The 17,923-nt window shown below is 45.1% G+C and overlaps 1 protein-coding gene across 1 annotated transcript in view; it reads left to right on the top strand.

Moving 5' to 3' along the window:
- Positions 1 to 4,924: 4,924 nt before the first annotated feature.
- Positions 4,925 to 17,923, top strand: part of LOC100758812 (BCAR3 adaptor protein, NSP family member) — a 110,500-nt gene continuing 97,501 nt past the window's right edge. The window contains exons 1-2 of the mRNA XM_027395642.2: positions 4,925 to 5,062; positions 11,380 to 11,707. Coding sequence (XP_027251443.1) covers positions 11,391 to 11,707 — 317 coding nt within the window. The 5' untranslated portion in view covers positions 4,925 to 5,062; positions 11,380 to 11,390. The remainder of the gene's footprint in view (positions 5,063 to 11,379; positions 11,708 to 17,923) is intronic.

Below are 17,923 nucleotides of genomic sequence, written 5' to 3'. Positions count from 1 at the left end.
TGGCTACTTAATCTGCTTCCACATCAGCATCAAGGGGGCAACGCTGCTCCTCCTGACCCAGAGATGTAGGGAGAACAACCATAAAACAAACTCTGAAAAGCCCCCAGCGTTCCTAAAACTAAGCATGTCTCCGGAGCCAAAGGCAGCTGTTCCCAGGCCTCTGCATCTGTCATCGGGCTAGGCATTACTCATGTGGACTGAAGACTTTGATCATTTTCCTTTACCCTGCCAGGCAGCTGGGGCTCGACAGACCAGGGGTTAGCCTTATCCTGCCACGCACCTCTCATGTGAGTTTGAGCAACTCTTTTAACTCATTAGACTCACCTTTTTGCAATTTTGAAAGGGTTGGGAACAGCTCAAAGCTCCTGGAGCGCTCAGGGCAGCACCTGCGTGTCATCACTCCTAAACCCACTGTGGCCGTTACCAGTACAGATTACAGACTCCTGTCAGTTTATTTCCTGGTAATAATGTTGGTCCTTCACTCCTATGCCTAATGCCACCAGCCAAATGAAAGCACTTGTCATATGACAGTAAGACTATTGCCACAGCTTCCTAATCAGTGTCCACAACTTGGCTCACTATTCCAAATGCTTCCAATGCAGGCTCCTAAAAAGAACAGTGCTTCCCCTATATTGTGTGGGAATCAAGATTCACTGACTCAGTACAGGTTAAACGAAGTTTATTGGGAGAGATTACACTTACACAAGAGGCAGGTGGCTGCCACAGGTTCCAGCTCCAAGGATCCTCCCAGGCTGTTGCCTGTGACCAGGCCAGTAGCAAGAGAAAGCTCTTGGGATCTGTGACCCCAGATCTAGCCCTACACGCTCATGTACACAACTGTGACCACACTCAAACCGGCGTGGTCAGCACCACAGGTACATAGTAAGATCTCTCACTACATTCCCTCTTTAAGAAGTTATGATAGAAAAAAACAAAACAAAACAAAAACCATAGTTCATACCATGAAAAGCTGAGCTTCCTGATATGGAAAGACACCCTAAAAGTTGATAGGAAAAGAGCCCACAAATGGATTTTTTTTAAAATGGAAATATAGGGATCTAGAGAGTTCCTGGCTCAGCAGCTAAGAGCACTTGTTGCTTTTGCAACAAGTGGGTTCGATTCCTGGTACCCACATGCTGGTTTCCAATTCTAGTTCCAGGGGGTCTAACACCCTCTTCTACATCCCCGGGCACCAGGCATGCACATAGTGTACAGGGATGTATGTGAGCAAAGCCCTCAGTGCACATAAAGAAAAATAACTCTGAAAAAGGAAATGCAAACTCAAAAATGGAAAAACAGAAGACTAGTAAACTTGAAATATACACAGAAATGCAAATTAGAATTCAAATTTTACTTGATCAGTTGATGAAAACCCCAGTGTCAAATAACACCTTCTGATCAGGCTGGGTGAAATCAGACATAATTCCCGTGGAAAGTAAGTTGTCGTTATTTATCTCAATTTAAAAAATATACTCTTTGAGTCAGTAATTTTTAATTGTGGACATTTGTTTTGTGGATATACTTGCAGAGTTTATTCATTGTAGTATTCTTTGTACCAGGTAAGACTTGGAAACAAGATAAATGTCTAGGGAATCCAGTGCCTTCTTCTGATCTACCAGGGCACCAGGCCTGAATGTGATGCACATACATGCATGCAGGCAAAGACTTCATCTACATAAAATAAATAAATCTTCAAAATTTAAGGAAAGTGCATCTGAGGGAGTTGGGAGTATGCTCAGTTGGTAGACTTCTCTGTCTATTGTGTGAAAGCCTCGCATCCAATTCCTAGCCTTGCATGCACCAGGCGTGGGGTTGCACATCTATAATCCCAGCACTGATGGGATCATTTAGTGAATTCCAAGCCAGCCTGGACTACAGGAGACCCTGTCTTAGAAAAAAGGAATCTGTAGTTAGGCCGTAGGAGGGTCTAGTGGGAAAGGGAGGGGTAAAGGAGGAAGGTGAATGTGGTTTTTATATTCACATATGAAAATGTCATAATGAAGCTCTTTTATGTAATTAATATACACTAGTAAAATGCATTCAAATGTGTCCTTAGTCTCTAAACATTACAACTTAACAAGTATATACATAACATTTGCATTGTATTAGGTTCTATAAACTATAGAGAATTTACAGCACACAGGTATTTGTAAATACTATACCATTTTCTATAAGGACTTGAGCATCTATGGATTTGGGTGTTTGTGGGTTTTCTTCAAGCCTCATATGGGTAATGAGGAACAGTATGTGTGTGTTACATAGTTTAAATTTGTGAATTATGTGAATTGTGCCTAGCCAAAAATTAAATTTAAATATTCTCTTTTACTCCACTAAAATATACTCTCATTAATTCCTATTACTGTGTAGTAATCCACACCTATTCACATTAGATGAAATGGGAAGCATGGCATTAATAATATGTTTTTACAGTTAATGGGAAAATTAAACTTGATCAAGAAAGTTAGGAGGACTATGTAAAGTCCTACACAATGCTATGCACATCTTTGAGGACAGTCATGTGACACTTAGCGGTCAGTTACCATTTGAGTCTCTATCTAGCCCAACTTTATTTTTTTGTCAGTTCAATTTAAGTAGTAAACAGTATGCAGTATTGCAGTATACAAAATAAGGGTCCCTGCTCCAATGAAACTCGTTGGTCAGTAGACCTGACCTAGGTTTCTGCCTGTTCTGGGCAGCAAACAGTGCACTGTGACTGCTACAGTACAATCTGAGGAGAGTGAAGTGTGTGATGACTGGGCTCTTACAAGTGGCTGTTTACGATCTTGTACCCACTGACAAGGCCAGAGCTTTTGAATATTGTGTTATAAAGCCTTCTGCTGACTTGGCTTCAAAATCTACTGGAACAAACTTAATGTTCTGGAACCAGGTCACCTTTTAAAGGCTACTTCAAAGCTAAACTAAGCCAGTGGCTCTTTCAACAGTGACATGGGGGGTGGGGGACAGGAGGCATGGTTTTAAAAGGAGTTATTGAGAAGGTAGTACATTTACCAATAAATCTCAAGGCTCTGCTTGTGAAGTTTGACTGCAAGGTAGCTTATATTTACACTTAATTGGTTAACATTCTCTGGACCCCCAAGGGTCAGAGTGTTCCTTTCTCAGCCCATTCAGGGCATTTTCTTCCACTGTCTCTCTCGATCCTGCCAGAATGCCCATAATGCAATATACTGGTTCACCCTATGGTGTTGAATAAACTGACTGGCTTTTCCTTTCTTTTTTCAAGACACAAAGTTCCTCACGTTTACTGGTGTGTGTGTGTGTATACATACACACATATATGTAATATATATATAATTATATATATAATTCTTGAGTCTATTGTTAAGGCTGTCTGTGGAATTTTTCACTTCAGCCATTCTTTAGCTGCAGCATCATTTGGCTCATTTTAAAGATTTATGCTTGGCGAACTTCTGTTTGTGCCCATGTTTTGCTTTCCTGGTTTCATCCAGTTGCCCATCTACGGTTAGTTTTTGTCAGTTTGAACAATCTAGAGCCACCTAGGAAGAGGGGACATCAGCTGAAGAATTACCTCCATAAGATAGGCCTGGAGGCATGTCTATGGGTGTTTTCTTGATTAATGATTGGTGTGGGAGAGCTCAACCCACTACAGGTGGTGTCACCCATGGACCTGGATTATACAAGAAAGCTGAGCACACCAGGGAGAACAAGCCTGAGCCTCCTTCCTCCCTGGTCTCCACTTGAATTCCCGCCTTGGCTTCTCTTGATGATGGACTGCAGCTTGTAAGCCAAATGAACAGTTTTCTCTCCCAAGTTGCCCTTGGCCATAGCATTCATCACAGCAACAGAGAAGTGAACTAGGCCACTGCCTAAATAAAATTACCCTGCCTGTTTTCAGTCCAACTTTCTGGCTTATTCATGTGATCTAAAGGTGTTCTTTATATATTCTATATACATTTCCTTTATTGGATGTATGCATTGCTTATGTTCTGTCTGTGATTTGCATTTTCATTCATGGTATGGGAGCTCTTAATGTCCATTATGTCAATGAGCAGTTCCCCTTTATAGTTAATAGTTCATGTATTTAAGGAATCTTTACAGCAAGGTATTTTCTGATAATTTCTTTACACCGTTTTACCTTTTATATTTAACTGTAAAATCTATCAGGATTTGATTTGGGGATCAAAACATCTACCGGGATGTTATTTGGGGTGTGGTATGGGGTAGGTACCCTGACTCCATGACCTAGCATCATTTATTGGACTGTACTGTCTCCCAGTGAGCCTCGGCAATAACTTTGACATAAATCAAGCCACCAGATAGTGCAGATGTGTTCCTGGATTCTGGTCCATTGGTCCATTAGTCTGTCTGTGTGTGTTTGTGTGACTTTATAAATAGGTTTGATAACTGCTAGTATGTGCACCTCCACCCACTTGGCTTTCCAAGTTCGCGTGTGAGAGTGATTGATTTGCCTATTTCCTGGCTTGTTCACTGTGGTTACCTCGTCTTTGTCCCATCAAATTCCTTTAAATTGAAAGCCAGCCAGGTGTCGGAAGATCTGTTGGGTAATTAAATAACGCCGGGAAGTGGGGAGGAGGGGATTAGGTGAGGCTGGCTGGTTGAGTGTGGTTCCGTAAGGAAGAGTTCAACCTACATTTGCTTCTCCGGAGAGTCAAAACTCTCGAATCCGGGCCGAGGAGGGCCAGACAGCTCACCGAATGTAAATGTCGCGGGGGTTCGGCCCAGCCCGACGAATCCGCTGGGCGGGGTGGGGCCGCCAAGCCGCAAATCACCAGTCGAGGGCCAGAGAGCGCGCCGCGAGCTCAGAGCCTTGCTTGCCGCCGCCGGGCCGGGCGGGAGCCGGAGCGGAACGCCGTGCGCACCGACCAGCCGCGCCGGTCTCTCGGCGGACGCCCGCGAACCATGAGCCGCCCACGCTCCCGGAGCTGCTGCGGTGCGGTGCGGGCAGAGCGGCGCTGAGCGCAACCCGGACCCGAGCGCCGCGCGGGGAGGTGCGTGTGCCCGGTGCGGTCCTGCTCAGGCTCCCGGGCTCCCGGGCTCCCTTGGCCGTCCCGAGACCGCACTGGTAAGTTCTTAAGAGCAAAGTTAGGCTCGGGGCAGGGCGCAGCCCGCGTGTTCTCCCCCTGAAGCCCCACAGACTTGGAGTGGGGGGTGGAGGTGGCCAGACTCGTGCCCTCCGGGGTCGTCGGATTCCGAAGCTCCCGGGAGTGGAGCGCCCTGATGTGCTTCCAGCATCTCCACTCTTCGGCTCCGGGACGATACCGTCCCGGGCGCGCTCGCCTCCAGAACCCCCCCCCCCCTCCGGACCCCTTCCCAGTCCTGTCTCGTTCTGCCCGAGGCGGGTCCATATTGGGGAGATGGGGTGGCACAGAGGACTCTGCTGGAAGCCGGAGGCTTTCTCCACTAATCTCTTGGGAAGTTTGCAAAGAAAGTGAAGGAGTCTGCCCAGTAACCGTTGACAACATCTCCCTCCCCTCGCCTTCCCTTTGTTGAGAAAGAATGAATAGTTGGTTGTGTGGCTCCCCTTGAGTCGGGGAGGGGAGGGCAAAAGGAGGGAGGGACGGCTCGCAGCCCATCTTCCTTTACCCGCCTAGTCTACTGCCACTTAAAAAGTTTGATCAGGTGTAGAAACTCACTGAGTGCAGCTGGCAAAGGCAGCGGGTGCTGTGGGACAGCGCATCGCAGGACTGAGGTGTAACAGTCGCTTGAGGGCAAGTGAGAAGGAGTAACCCGTGTCTGGTTTTGCCTACAGCAGTTAGGCAGGAAAAGTAGAGCCCCGGAGTTCGGAAACTCTCTTAAACCTTGACTCTTATCTCCCAAGGTTCTACCGACCTCTCCATGGCAAGTACATTGGCCCAGAGAAGGTCAGTTTGAAGCTGATTTATCTCATGCTGTGTTTCCCCCTGGTGGAGATGAGAGCCTGAAGGAGGCTCTGCAAGGCCGAGTGGGAAGGGGCCTCTAAATCACGGGGAAGCCCACTGGCTCATCCCATTTGCCCACCCGACTGTGTCAGGAAGCCTCCTGAGTATAAAGAAAACAGTTTACCGTGCCAAAAGCTCCCTCAGCGCCCAACACCGACTCCCTCACAAGTGTTGTTAAAAAAAGCCTGACATTCCCAAGATGAGTAACCGAGACATCAGTTCCTATTGATAAAGAAAGAACTGCTTTGTCAGATGGGTGCTAATCTTAAGAACCTTGCCCTGTAACTCCTTCACTGTATTGCTTGAAATACAATCCATGGAAGAATTATTCATACTTCAATCATTTGGCTAGACTTCATAAGTTTACTTCAAAAATAAAAGGATACCCTCCTTGAGAAAAGCCAAGCAAAAGTTCTAAGTGGAGAAGCTAATTTTATCTGTGGGGTAGTCTCATCTGCCTTTGCTGTCCCACTTTGCAGAGAAGATAGGGGCCACTGTCATGGTAAGGGCAGCCGAGGCAGTGACATTTCCAGTTTGAAATATAAAAGTTCTTGAGGCCCTTCCATCAGATTGCCATGTGTGAGTTCAATTTGAAAATATCCTGTTTCAGAACTGGAGAAGAGTCTAAGCAAGTGTGCTGTTTATCTTTGCTTCAGCTTGCAAGATCACCAGGTTTTGCTGTTTTGTTTTAGCCATCTTTGTAGAGTAAGTGAGCTGGACCAAGCTTGTTAACTTTTCTAAGCTTGGTGGCTGACTAGAGTCAGGAAGGCAGGCAGCAAGGCTGCTTTAGAGTTTGTTGTGAGGCCATCCTGTCCTCAGCATTCCTACTCTCCTGCTTCCCCTATCAGGATGTAGCATCTGACCTTGTGTGTATTTCAGGGTCTGTCAGTCAAGGCGGTTGGGTCAAAAGTCTTTGCTGGTGTTTGTTTGAAAGCTCGAATATGGTTCACTTGGTGTCTATGCCCTTTTGTGTCTGTGTCCTCTTGGCCTGGTGTGTTTACATCTGTTGTAGGTTGAAACATCTCGCTCCTCACCCTCCCCAGCTGCAGTGTTTTCTCGTGTGAACTCCAGCGGGGACACAGTGACTAAGTAGCTATGCAGACACCGGCCCTGCCCTGATCGGAGGAGATGTATTCTTGCTTGCTGTGCACCAGAGACTTCATTATACATGATCACATTTAATTTTCCCAGCAGTCCCTGAAGACAGGATTGTTAGCACATTTAAGAAATGGTGACTGACTGTTAGAGAGTGGTGTAACTTGTCCCAAGCCTCATAGCTACCAAGGCAGAGGCAGGGCAGAGGTTTGAAGTAGTAAATACTGGCTCTGAAACACAGGTTCTGAGGCATGCCATTTTGATTTTCAGAGACCAAATGGTACATAAGATTGTTGAATTACTACTGGCATCAACACAGAAACATCTGCCAGTGAGGAAGAATATGTGGGACTCAAGAGTTCAGATCCTCTGTGGATCTGTTCTAACTAGTTATTCCTAGGCTTTTGCATTTGTTGCACTGGAATCCTTCCCCTGCCTGGCACTGCCTTCAGATCTTTTCTTGCCTGGTCCCTTATCTCTTTTCTCAGGTCTCATGTCATTGTTAACTCTTGAGAAAGGGCCTGCCAGACCATCATATCATAAAGTTATCTTTTTCTACAGCCAGCATCTCTTAGCTGTTGTGCTTTGTTTTGAATTCTTTGGAGTACTTACAGCTTGGGTATTGCCTGGTTTATTTTCTTGTTTATGTGCTTTGGCGGACACCCGACATTACAGGCATCTTGAGAGCATACCCTTATTATGGCCCCTCCCTGGTACACTGTAGGCACTCACAGAAAATATTTTGAATGAATGAACGTGATTCCTCTGAACTGGGAAAATGAACTTGAACTACCAGCATTTACTCTTATTGTCAGCTTCCTCTACAAATTTTAACCTGTCAAGCTCAGGCATCATTTCTATATTGTTTGTTTGTTTGTTTTTTGTCTTGAAGACCGAGCACAGTGTCAGCCATATTTGATGTCTTCCACCGTTTGATTCTGTTATTCAGGTAGAGAAGTTGAAAGGTGCTCTCTGCCAAATAGAGTCCCCAGTGCAGTGCTTCTCAGTCCTGGCTCCAGATTGGGCAATGCTGTAGAGCTTTAAAAATGCTGATGCTGGTGTCCTGCCCACAGAGATTCTGATTTTAGCATCTGGTTTGTGGTTGAGCCACACTGTAAATATTCCCTATAGGATTCTTAACAGGCAGCCAGACTGAGCCCTAGGTTTTTGTATTTTAGAACTCATTCTCTGCCTTGGTCCCGATAGGCTTGAGGCAGCCAGGGTGAGGATGCTGTTCATGTTTTGTTGATGATTTCTGGTAGTGTGGGAGATATTTTCACATCCGCTGTCACTGGTGACACCAGTAAGTGCTCTGGTTTACTCGCTTTGTGTTGATTTCATCTGGCTCCATGTCTAACATACAGAATGAACCTCCTGCTGCACTTAACTGTCCCCTGGTGCCACACACACAGCTCCAGTTGGTGACCTAATCTTCCTCCTGCCTGGAGCCCTTCTGAAACCACTCGTGCTACCGCATCAGGCCATCCCCGCATGACTGTGGATTTGGCTTCCTTCCTTCCAACTAGAGACCTTGAGCTTCTAATAATTCTTCGCTCTGTCCTGTCCTTTCTCTTGGCCACTTCCTGAAGTCAGAATCCTTCATTGTTCTTCCTGGTTTACTGCCATCTGCCTGAGTGACAGCTTGGCTTCCTTTTCCCCTTCTGGAATTACCAGAGTCACCTACCGAGGTGCAGTCTGGATCCCTCCTGTACAGGTCTTCCCTGGCACTCACCAGTCAAGCCCAGACACTTTGGCAGAACCCTTAAGACTCCATGGCCTTGCCCTAAGCTGTATGTAGGTCATTCAGGAAGTGTTTCTTAACTTCACTACCCAAGCACATGGCCTGCAATGGCCCCAGTGTGTGAGGGTGCTTCCATACTGTATGGATCTGCTGTTACAGTGTCCTCTCAGAAGGCTTTTCCTGAGGCCTTCAATTTTTTGTTTCTTGTCTTTTTTTGGATCCCTAGGAGTACTTCTGTCAAAGTTAACTATTGTTCCTTCCAGGATGAGGGTCACTATTTGTGAGTTCTAGCTTGGGGCTCTATGATCTTACATAGAGTACGACTTAAATGTTTGTTGAATTAAAAATAGGAAAGAAAGATGGTAACAGACTTTGCTGTCAGAGGATAAATTGAAGTGTGGAGTATGTAAGGGCATTTTAGAGCCTTCTAGTGCAATCTCAAACTCCAAACCAAACTTGGATGTGCAGAGAGGCCCCATGCCAAAGTCACTGGGGCTAAAGTCACTTTGGCTCTTCCTGGCTCATGGAAACCAACTTGATCAACAGCATGGCCTTTACACACGAAAATACATTGTGTAGTGCTATGCCTTGTGCTATGTCTCTCTCCCCACCATAACCGTACCAGTTCCTTTGAGAAGATGCAAGCCTGTCAGTGAAGAAGGAGGGAGCTGATAGCTTGAACAGAGAGAGTTCACAGCTGTAGGGGGTGGGAATGAGAGTGGGGTGGGGGACTGCTCTTGGTTTGCGTCACTGGTGGTCAGGTAGAGGGCTAGGGAATTTTGATTTCTTTTTTAAATAACAATGATTAACATTGAGTAAGTGTTGACAGTGTGCCAGGAACTGGCCAGGACAGGAGGGGCCCTCCCCAGACTCACCACCCTGTTTTTCTACATCCCTGTGAGCCAAGCCTTCTATGTGGTCTCACATGCATCAGGCAAGCTTCTGAATTATCAAGGCTGGCAAAGAACAGAGGGCAGGGTTAGGACTGTATTCTTGAGCGTATTCTACCCAGTTCCCAGCACTTGTGACCTTTTCTCTGTTGCATGTAGTGGTGGATTTGTGTGGCTTCGCATACAAATTTTTCCCTTGCAAACTCCTTTTATCCCACTGCCACCTTGGTGAGCTCCCAGAGTCAACAATTCTGTATAGAGCCAACTCTTCAGGGGTGCTAGAGGGACAATTTTCACTCAAGGCTCCTGACAATTGCAATGGAAAGGCTGGTAAGTGAGGAGTGGGTGCTGCGAGCTTGAGGATAGGCTGTGAAATTCAGCTGTCCCATGGTGACATACATGCAGGCCCTGTGATATCTTAAGCAATGGAGGACATCTTTTGGGCTTTTTTGTTTGTTTGTTTAAACACTTTTTAAAATTTTTTTTATTTATTTATTTTTATATATTTGAATTACAAACAAGATTGGATTACATGACGATCCCAGTTCCCTTCTTTCTCCCTTCCTCCTCTACCACCCCCCCAACTAAAATCCTACCTGTCATATGTCCTTTCTTCTGATCTACACCTGACTCAAAATTTCTGCTTCCTCATGACCTCTGCATCCTTCCTTTTCTTCCCTTCTCACTCTCGTAGCTTCCTCCCCCCTCTTCTCATGTTCTCAATTTGCTCAGGGGATGGTGACCCTTTCCCCTTCAATGGAGGACATCTTATCCACGGAATTGTTACAGCTTTTTAGTAGGGCCCCTGTTTGATTTGCAAGTTAGCCTTGATGGGTCTTGTACAATCTGGTTTAGGGAAAAACTATCATTTAGTTTGGAGCTTTGTTACTGTTCAAGTGACTCTGCCGGCCATACCTGGGAACAGTTGTTGGAGCTGGTGTGGCTCTCTCAATGGTCAGTTTCCTCTTTTTCTGTGCTCCCTCACTTTCTTATTCTTTCTGTCTTCCCTTTTTCTTCTTCCCCAACTTTACATGCACCTCTGGGTATTGCTTAACCCTGCTGGTGGCTGGCAGGTTCCTGACTCTTGGAAAAATCTACAGGGTGTTACCACCTGATGGCTTTCCGGTACAACAGAGCATGCTGACATATGGAAGAAAGAGCCACCCCTGATCCCTGACCCCTGTCCCTGCCTTGATAAAGTAGAGTGCACTGATTTATTTATAAACATCGAGTCTTTGCTAGAAAAGCTGCCCTATCATTGTGGGTAGCACAGTTTTGGTCTGGCACTGTGGAAATCCCGGTGGCTAAAGAATTCCAACCATCTCTGCCTGTCATTTGTAGGGTGTTGGAAATCAGTGTAGGCATCATCTAACAATTCATAGTATTTTTCTTGGTATTTACTCCTGAACCTACCAGTCCTTTCATAAGGCTTTTTTTTTTTTCTTCCTTACTTGTATCTCCCCACTTAGTAATGATAAAGATGGCCCACGTGCCTCTAACAGCTCTGAGATGGATTCGTCTGTTTGGATTTGCTGCCCATCCCTCTGAATTTCTCTCCAGAGCCCTGAAAGAGAGGATGAACAAACTATCAGTGCTTACCATGTTCCACTAGTGATGCCTTCAGACATTATTTACCTTTTGGTGTTCTGTGGTTTTTCCCAGTTTCTTGGGTAAGCTTGAAATTGACTCTTGTGAACATCTTAGCTTTAGCCTTCCCTCTATTTTCCCTCCTCAGAGTTGAGAATCATGGCTGCGGGAAAATTTGCAAGCCTTCCGAGAAACATGGTTGTGAATCACCAGTTCCCCTTGGCCTCGTCCATGGACCTTCTGAGCAGCAGGTCCCCTCTGGCTGAACATCGCGCAGATACCTATCAAGACGTGTCTATACACGGCACTCTTCCACGGAAGAAAAAAGGCCCTCCTCCCATTCGGTCCTGCGACAATGTCAGTCACATGGGCACCCTCCCCCACTCCAAATCCCCACGACAGAGCTCACCTCTGACCCAGGACATCATCCAGGAAAACCCACTGCAAGACTGGAAAGGGGAAACCTTCACCTTCAGGTAACTTCCTGGCATTTTATGAGTGACAAATATTTGTTCAAAGGGCTTTATGTTCCATGTATGTAAAACTGTATGAATCCCTCCTTCCTTTTCTCGCTTCTTCCTTCCTTCCGGTGTTAGAGGAGCCAGGGCCTCTATATGTGAGGCAAGTGCTATACCCCTGAACAGCTTCCTTAGCCCAAGTGAACAGTGTAACTTCTATTAAGCTGTCACTGCCCTTAGCTATTACCAACTGATACAGCCAGTCCTGTTTTGCCTTTATTTCTCCGTCTCCTCTCCTCTGCTATTATTGAAGCAAATCTCATTTTCTAATAGACTTACTTTATCTGCACATATTTTTGTACATGCCTTTTTAGGATAAGGATTCTGATTTAATGTGCATGTAACCACAACTTAAATATAACAGCTTTAGAAAATCATTTCTTCATATCATCCAATATTTGAGATTTTAAAATCTTAACTGGCTACAGTAAGACTCTTAAAGCACATTAAAAAATTAAACTACATCCATTTAATTCTATACCAATGCCAAGCTAAGTTAGGATCTGCATTTCCTTTAGTTGTCAATACGCCAAAATTAAATTCTGTGTGGCCACATTGCCAGACCAGCCTCACGACGCTGTTGTGGAAGGTTTGGTTTCTCTCTGCTGAGGCCAGGGCTCTGGGTGAGTAACTCTCAAACGCTGCTTCTCTGCATTTGTAGTGGGTGGCTGGGCTGGGATTGGCCTCTGCTTGCTAGAACCCATTTGGGAACTGCTCCTTTAACTGTAGATCAGCAGTGTGTGATGGTATCAGGTAAAGAACAGGGCTGTTTCTTCCCTCATCTTTCTTGTCCAGCCTTGTAGCAAAGAAAGCCACTCTCATCTAGCTCACTGTTTTGGTTCTATCTATATATTGAACACCTATGTTCCCTGGAGTATATTGATTTTTATAGTCCCCAGGGTTTCCACAGAAAAATTCTCCCCAGTCCCATTGAGCACTTAAGGCTTGGTCCAGCATTGAAGGCACTCTAGCAGCCAAAGTGTTGTAGTAATCTTGCAACTGAAGCCACGCCTTCTCTGAATTGTTTTTCAGTGGGAAATCAGATACAAGTAATTAAATAAGACAACTCAAGATCATACTACATGCTGTAGAAGTAGGTTGGCATGCTGGCCCCCAGTGGACATAGGTAGTTACTGCTTTGTATTAGTAAAGGTCATTAAGGAGATATCTAAGATTACTTAATGAAAAAGGCAACCTTGACACATGGAGGCTCTTCCAAAGGCAAAGAACTGGAGCGCAGAGCAAGTCTGGTGTGTTTGCAGACCCCAAAGAAAGCTGGTGTGGTCTGTAATGAGTTGGTTAAGATAAGAGGTGAACAGTGGAGATTTTAGGGGTTGGGGATGAGCAGACGAGAGTGAAGCATCAATTTTAGTTTCATGATGTTTGTAAGAGGGAAACAGGCGAAGCCCAGGTATGAAGTGTTAGAGAATCCTGAAGTGTGTCTAATGTCGGATCAGATGGTTATCCTGGGGAATGGGAAGCCACAGGCCACCTCTGGGACCCCCAGGTGTGTGGTTTCTTAACAGAAAGCCTGCAGGTTTCCAGCTGCTGAAATGAGCAAATGCCTGAGTGCGTAATTGTTAATATGGCACTGCTGGCATCCAGTAGGCAAGGATGAAGAAAATGACTGCCAGAAGCAAGCACCAATCAATGTCAGGCTGAAAGATGCAGAGGCAGAACTGGCTGCTATGACTGGCTTATTGGAGAGCACATTTTCTTGCCTAATCTCTGCTTGAGCTAGTTCTCTGCCATGTACCAGACACTGACAGTTCACAGAGCCACACCTTAAAACCATGAGGTCCTCCCTGACCAGTTGCCAGCTCACACGGGAAAACTGTAGAGCTGGGTCGGGTGTGGGGGAGGAGGTGACAGTGGAGTCACCTCCTATCTCCAGGAAGTTCTTCATAAACACCCAAGGTCCAAACTGCCAACCTGCCTGGAGTTCAAAGCTTTTTTTTTTATTTGGAAAGTGACTGGACAGAGGTCAGGCTCTGTAAAAGATCATATGACAGGGTGGACACAAGTCCTGCGTTTGCAGTTCTGGCTGCAGAAAAATTAACAAGTCCTGGCGACTTAGCGTTTGGGTATTGTTCAGAGTCCCATTCATCTATATTCATACCTTCTTTTTCTTCACTCAAAAAAAATCATACTACTTAACATAAATATAAGAAGTACCAAGTGCATATCCTACTCTTTATCAAAAATTCATTTTTTTTTGGTTTTTCGAGACAGGGTTTCTCTGTGGCTTTGGAGGCTGTCCTGGAACTAGCTCTTGTAGACCAGGCTGGTCTTGAACTCACAGAGATCCACCTGCCTCTGTCTCCCGAGTGCTGGGACTAAAGGCGTGTGCCACCAGCACCGGCTCAAACATGGTTAAAAAAAAAAAAAATCTCCCCTTGATTTTTTTTTTTAAGAATTCAGAGTACATGATTTCTTTTTCTTATTTTAAACATATTCCATCTGGGTGGTGGTGGTGCATTCCCTTAATCCCAGCATTCTGGAGGCAGAGGCAGGTGGATCTCTGTGAGTTCAAGGCCAGCCTGGTCTATAGAGCAAGTTCCAGGACAGGCTCCAAGGCTACACAGAGAAACACTGTCTCAAAAAACAATAACAAAAAATTCCAGTAAGATTATGAGTTACCTCATTCGTTTTTGAAATAGACCATGATCTGAGGAAGAGTTCTGCACATGGGCAGTTAGAGGAGAGAAACATGAATGACAACCCGAGGTTCTAGAGCGGGGACGTCCTAGGCTCCCTCGAGGCAGCACCCAGACCAGGGCTTCCTTGTATTGTAAATCTCCATCTCCACTTCTGGGGTTTCAATTACCAACATTCTGGTGCTGTGTCCCCAAACTATATTTGCTTCCTCTCATTAGTCAAGTAGATGCCATGTTGACTGTTGTGGTATGGTTCGTGTTCAGGTAGCCATACCTGACTTCATCATGGCCCCAAATCACAGAAGTAGTGGTGCTGGCAACTCAGATACACCCATGAGACCTCTTTAAAAGTGAGAATTGAAAGTTTGTAACTTAAAAAAATGAAAAATGTATGTTGAAGTTGCCAAGACATACAGTATATCATTATGCTTGTTATTAGTTTCTTTTTGCTGTTATTCTCTTGCTGTTCCTGATTTATAAATTACAGTTTATCATAGCTGTGTGTCCATGACAAAACAGAACACGTGCAGGGTCCAGTACTGTCTCATCATCAAGCACTGTTGGGAGATAAGGGGGCTACTGTATTCTGACTTGTTGCAGATTTGCTATTTTTGCACCAGACATGCTTAGCTTATTAATCATTAAACTGTGACTGTTATCGTAATTGAAAATGAATTGAGCACCCATCCCATGGGAGACCTTGAACAAAGTAGACAATCCCCCTTGTGACCCAAATGTTTACAATTCTTAAGCTGATATATCCACATAGGTCATATACTCCCTTTTATTAAGTAAGCCATGTACAAAGAAAGTTATATAATATAAAAGGGTGCTATTAATATTCTTACATTTTAAAATATCTTAAAGGGTCGGGCAGTTGTGGCAAATGCCTTTAATTCTAGCACTCGGGAGAGAGAGGCAGGCAGATTTCTGAGTTTGAATCCAGCCTGGTCTACAGAGTGAGTTCCAGAACAGCCAGGGATACACAGGGGAAAAACAAAACAACAACAATAACAAAAAAAAAAAAACAAAAAACAAAAAAACTGTCTCAAAATCAAAACCAAAAAAATATATATATATCTTAAAAGGTATATTCATATTCTTATTGGACATCAAAACCTGTTTATGGCATCGCAGAACTCCTCCTCCTCTTTCTCTTCCTCCCATCTTGCTCTTCTTCCTCCCCCTATCCTTTTCCTCCTCATCCTCATCCTCACCATCATCATCAGTGGGGAAATGGGTTGAGAGCTCTTGAGGCACCTAAGCGTACACCCTAGTGGATAACTGAATTTGGTGGGAAGGGATGGTGCTTGTTGGCCATCCCCCAGACACTGTGCTCCATAGCTTGTAAGAACAATAGTGACAGCTGTCAGCACCCTTGAACTGTCTACTTGAATGGAAGAGGGGAGTCTCCCATCTAACACCCTGACAACTCAGACATGAGTGCTGGGGAGAATAGAGCCTCATTTGTCAAGCATCATCGGGCTGGCTTGGAGAAGAGAGTTGATCTTCTATTTCGGAGACCGTATCTCTTAGCTTTCTTGTCTTGGCCGCCCTTGGATGTACTTGTGGTTTTGAAAAGTGGCCAGAGCCAGAAGCCAGAGAGTTCTTAAACCTGCTGCTTGATATTGGGGGGGGGGGCGGGGAACACTCCTTTGTTCCATATGCACAGCCAGACTTTTCCAAGAGGCCTACAAACAGGATTTCCTCTTGACAGTAGTGTCATGTGGTTGCTGTCCCTTTGATTCATTTATCTTCAGGGATGGGTTTGTGTTTGAATCTAGAACCCTCCTTGAGCTAAGAGCAGCCCAGTTCCTGTTGGGATGCCTGTGTTGCCAGGATAACTGAGAGATCAGTGCTTGGGCCCTTTTCCTGCCTGTGGGTAGATGGAGGCAAACATTCCTGGGAACAGCTGTGAGGGGCTAATTCCTTCTGCACCTTGTACTGTGGGCACATGTTTCCAGGACAATGTGGGGTTTCAGTAGTTTGCATGAAGTGTTCTGACTGACTTGGCACAAGTGTTGTAACTGACAGTGGGCTGCAAAATCAATGCAATTATTCCTGGTGTGCATCGGCTTGCTTTCCCAGACAGTAAGTAACCTGCCACATTGCCATGTCAGATCGTTAGAGAGGTAGAGCTGGGGGATCAAGCCCATGATCCATGCAGACTTTTCTCTGACAGTCATTTCAGAGACCTGGATCTGGGCCTCATCTGAAAAATTCTCCAGCTATGGCTTTCTCCTGGGCAAAGCAAGATGTTACCCCAGACATGCCAGTAAATGAACCTTTCCTCTCAAAGATAACTGGAAGATCTGCAGTGCAAGGGGCCATATGCGGGTGTCTATAGTTTATGCATGTTGTATCTGCCACCTGCAAGTTGCAGATTTTTCATATGCAGATGAAAAACTGGCTTTTGAGTTTTTAAAATGTATTTAGTAGATTAATGGATGCTATTTAATAAAAGGCTCACTTATTAGGTGATTAGGGTGATGCTGGCTTTTTAATAGCTCTGAGCATGAGAATGTCTCTAGAAAACAGTAGCCAGTGGGTTGAGTTTTACTACCATTTGGAAGTGCCTGCTTGATGTTCAATGCAGCTGTTGTGGATGGGCTACTGCTTTCCCAGAAATGGTGAAATATGGCCTGGCCCTGGTAGTCCCTGGTGTGCTGAGGCGAGGCAGCTGGGTCAGAGGTGACCCTGTCCCCTGTCTAATACTGCTTCTATCTTGAAGGAGACCAGAGAGAATGAGCTTCCTAGAGGTCTACCAGCTGCCTGATGGTAGCCCTAAACCCTGTCCTGACAAGAGGGGCTAGAATCTGTGCATTCCCAGCTGCTCTGGGAGGAAGGACAGGACTTTTTTTTTTTTTTTTTTTTTTTTTTTTTAACTGATTGTAAACCACAACCAAGAAAATGACCAGGGAGTGACACAATGCAGTCCTTGTCTAGTTGAACTTAAGTCCCATCCCCTCCCCACTGGGCAGACCTGCTCTAACTCAGGCTTTTTGTAGACTCACGCATGCTATTTGGGAAGGGCCATGCTTTAATCTTACTTGTTTACCTCCCACAGTATCTGCTAAGGCGAACTGTAAATAGATCCACGGCTATGCCAGAGAATCTGCCAGCTATCCCAGTCTGGCCAGGATAAGAACTCTGGAGAATTCGTAGTTGCTTTTGTTCATTGGGAAAGAAAGATTGTCTGTCTTCCAGGGACCTGGACTAGGTGACCCACAAACCCTCAGGTCACAGCCACTCTGTGGTTTGTAATGGCCATCTCATCACCCAGTCTTGCCTAGAGAATTGGAACCAGCATATCAAGCTCTCTCTTCTTAGGTACCCAAGACAAGCTCATACTTTCTTGTTGAAGGTGTTTTTATGTGCACACTGTGGAGGACTGAGAACTGTCTAGCCTCATACATATATATATGTATAGTATAATCTATAGTTCCAGATTCATCTGCAAATAGATTTCAGGTTAGGGTGACTTTTGTAGACAAAATAACACAGATGAGCTAGAGGT

This window comes from Cricetulus griseus (genome assembly GCF_003668045.3).
Source record: "Cricetulus griseus strain 17A/GY chromosome 1 unlocalized genomic scaffold, alternate assembly CriGri-PICRH-1.0 chr1_0, whole genome shotgun sequence".
Taxonomy (NCBI): domain Eukaryota; kingdom Metazoa; phylum Chordata; class Mammalia; order Rodentia; family Cricetidae; genus Cricetulus; species Cricetulus griseus.
The sequence above is the reverse complement of the archived record's forward strand: the minus strand, read 5'-3'. Positions and strand labels throughout refer to the sequence as shown.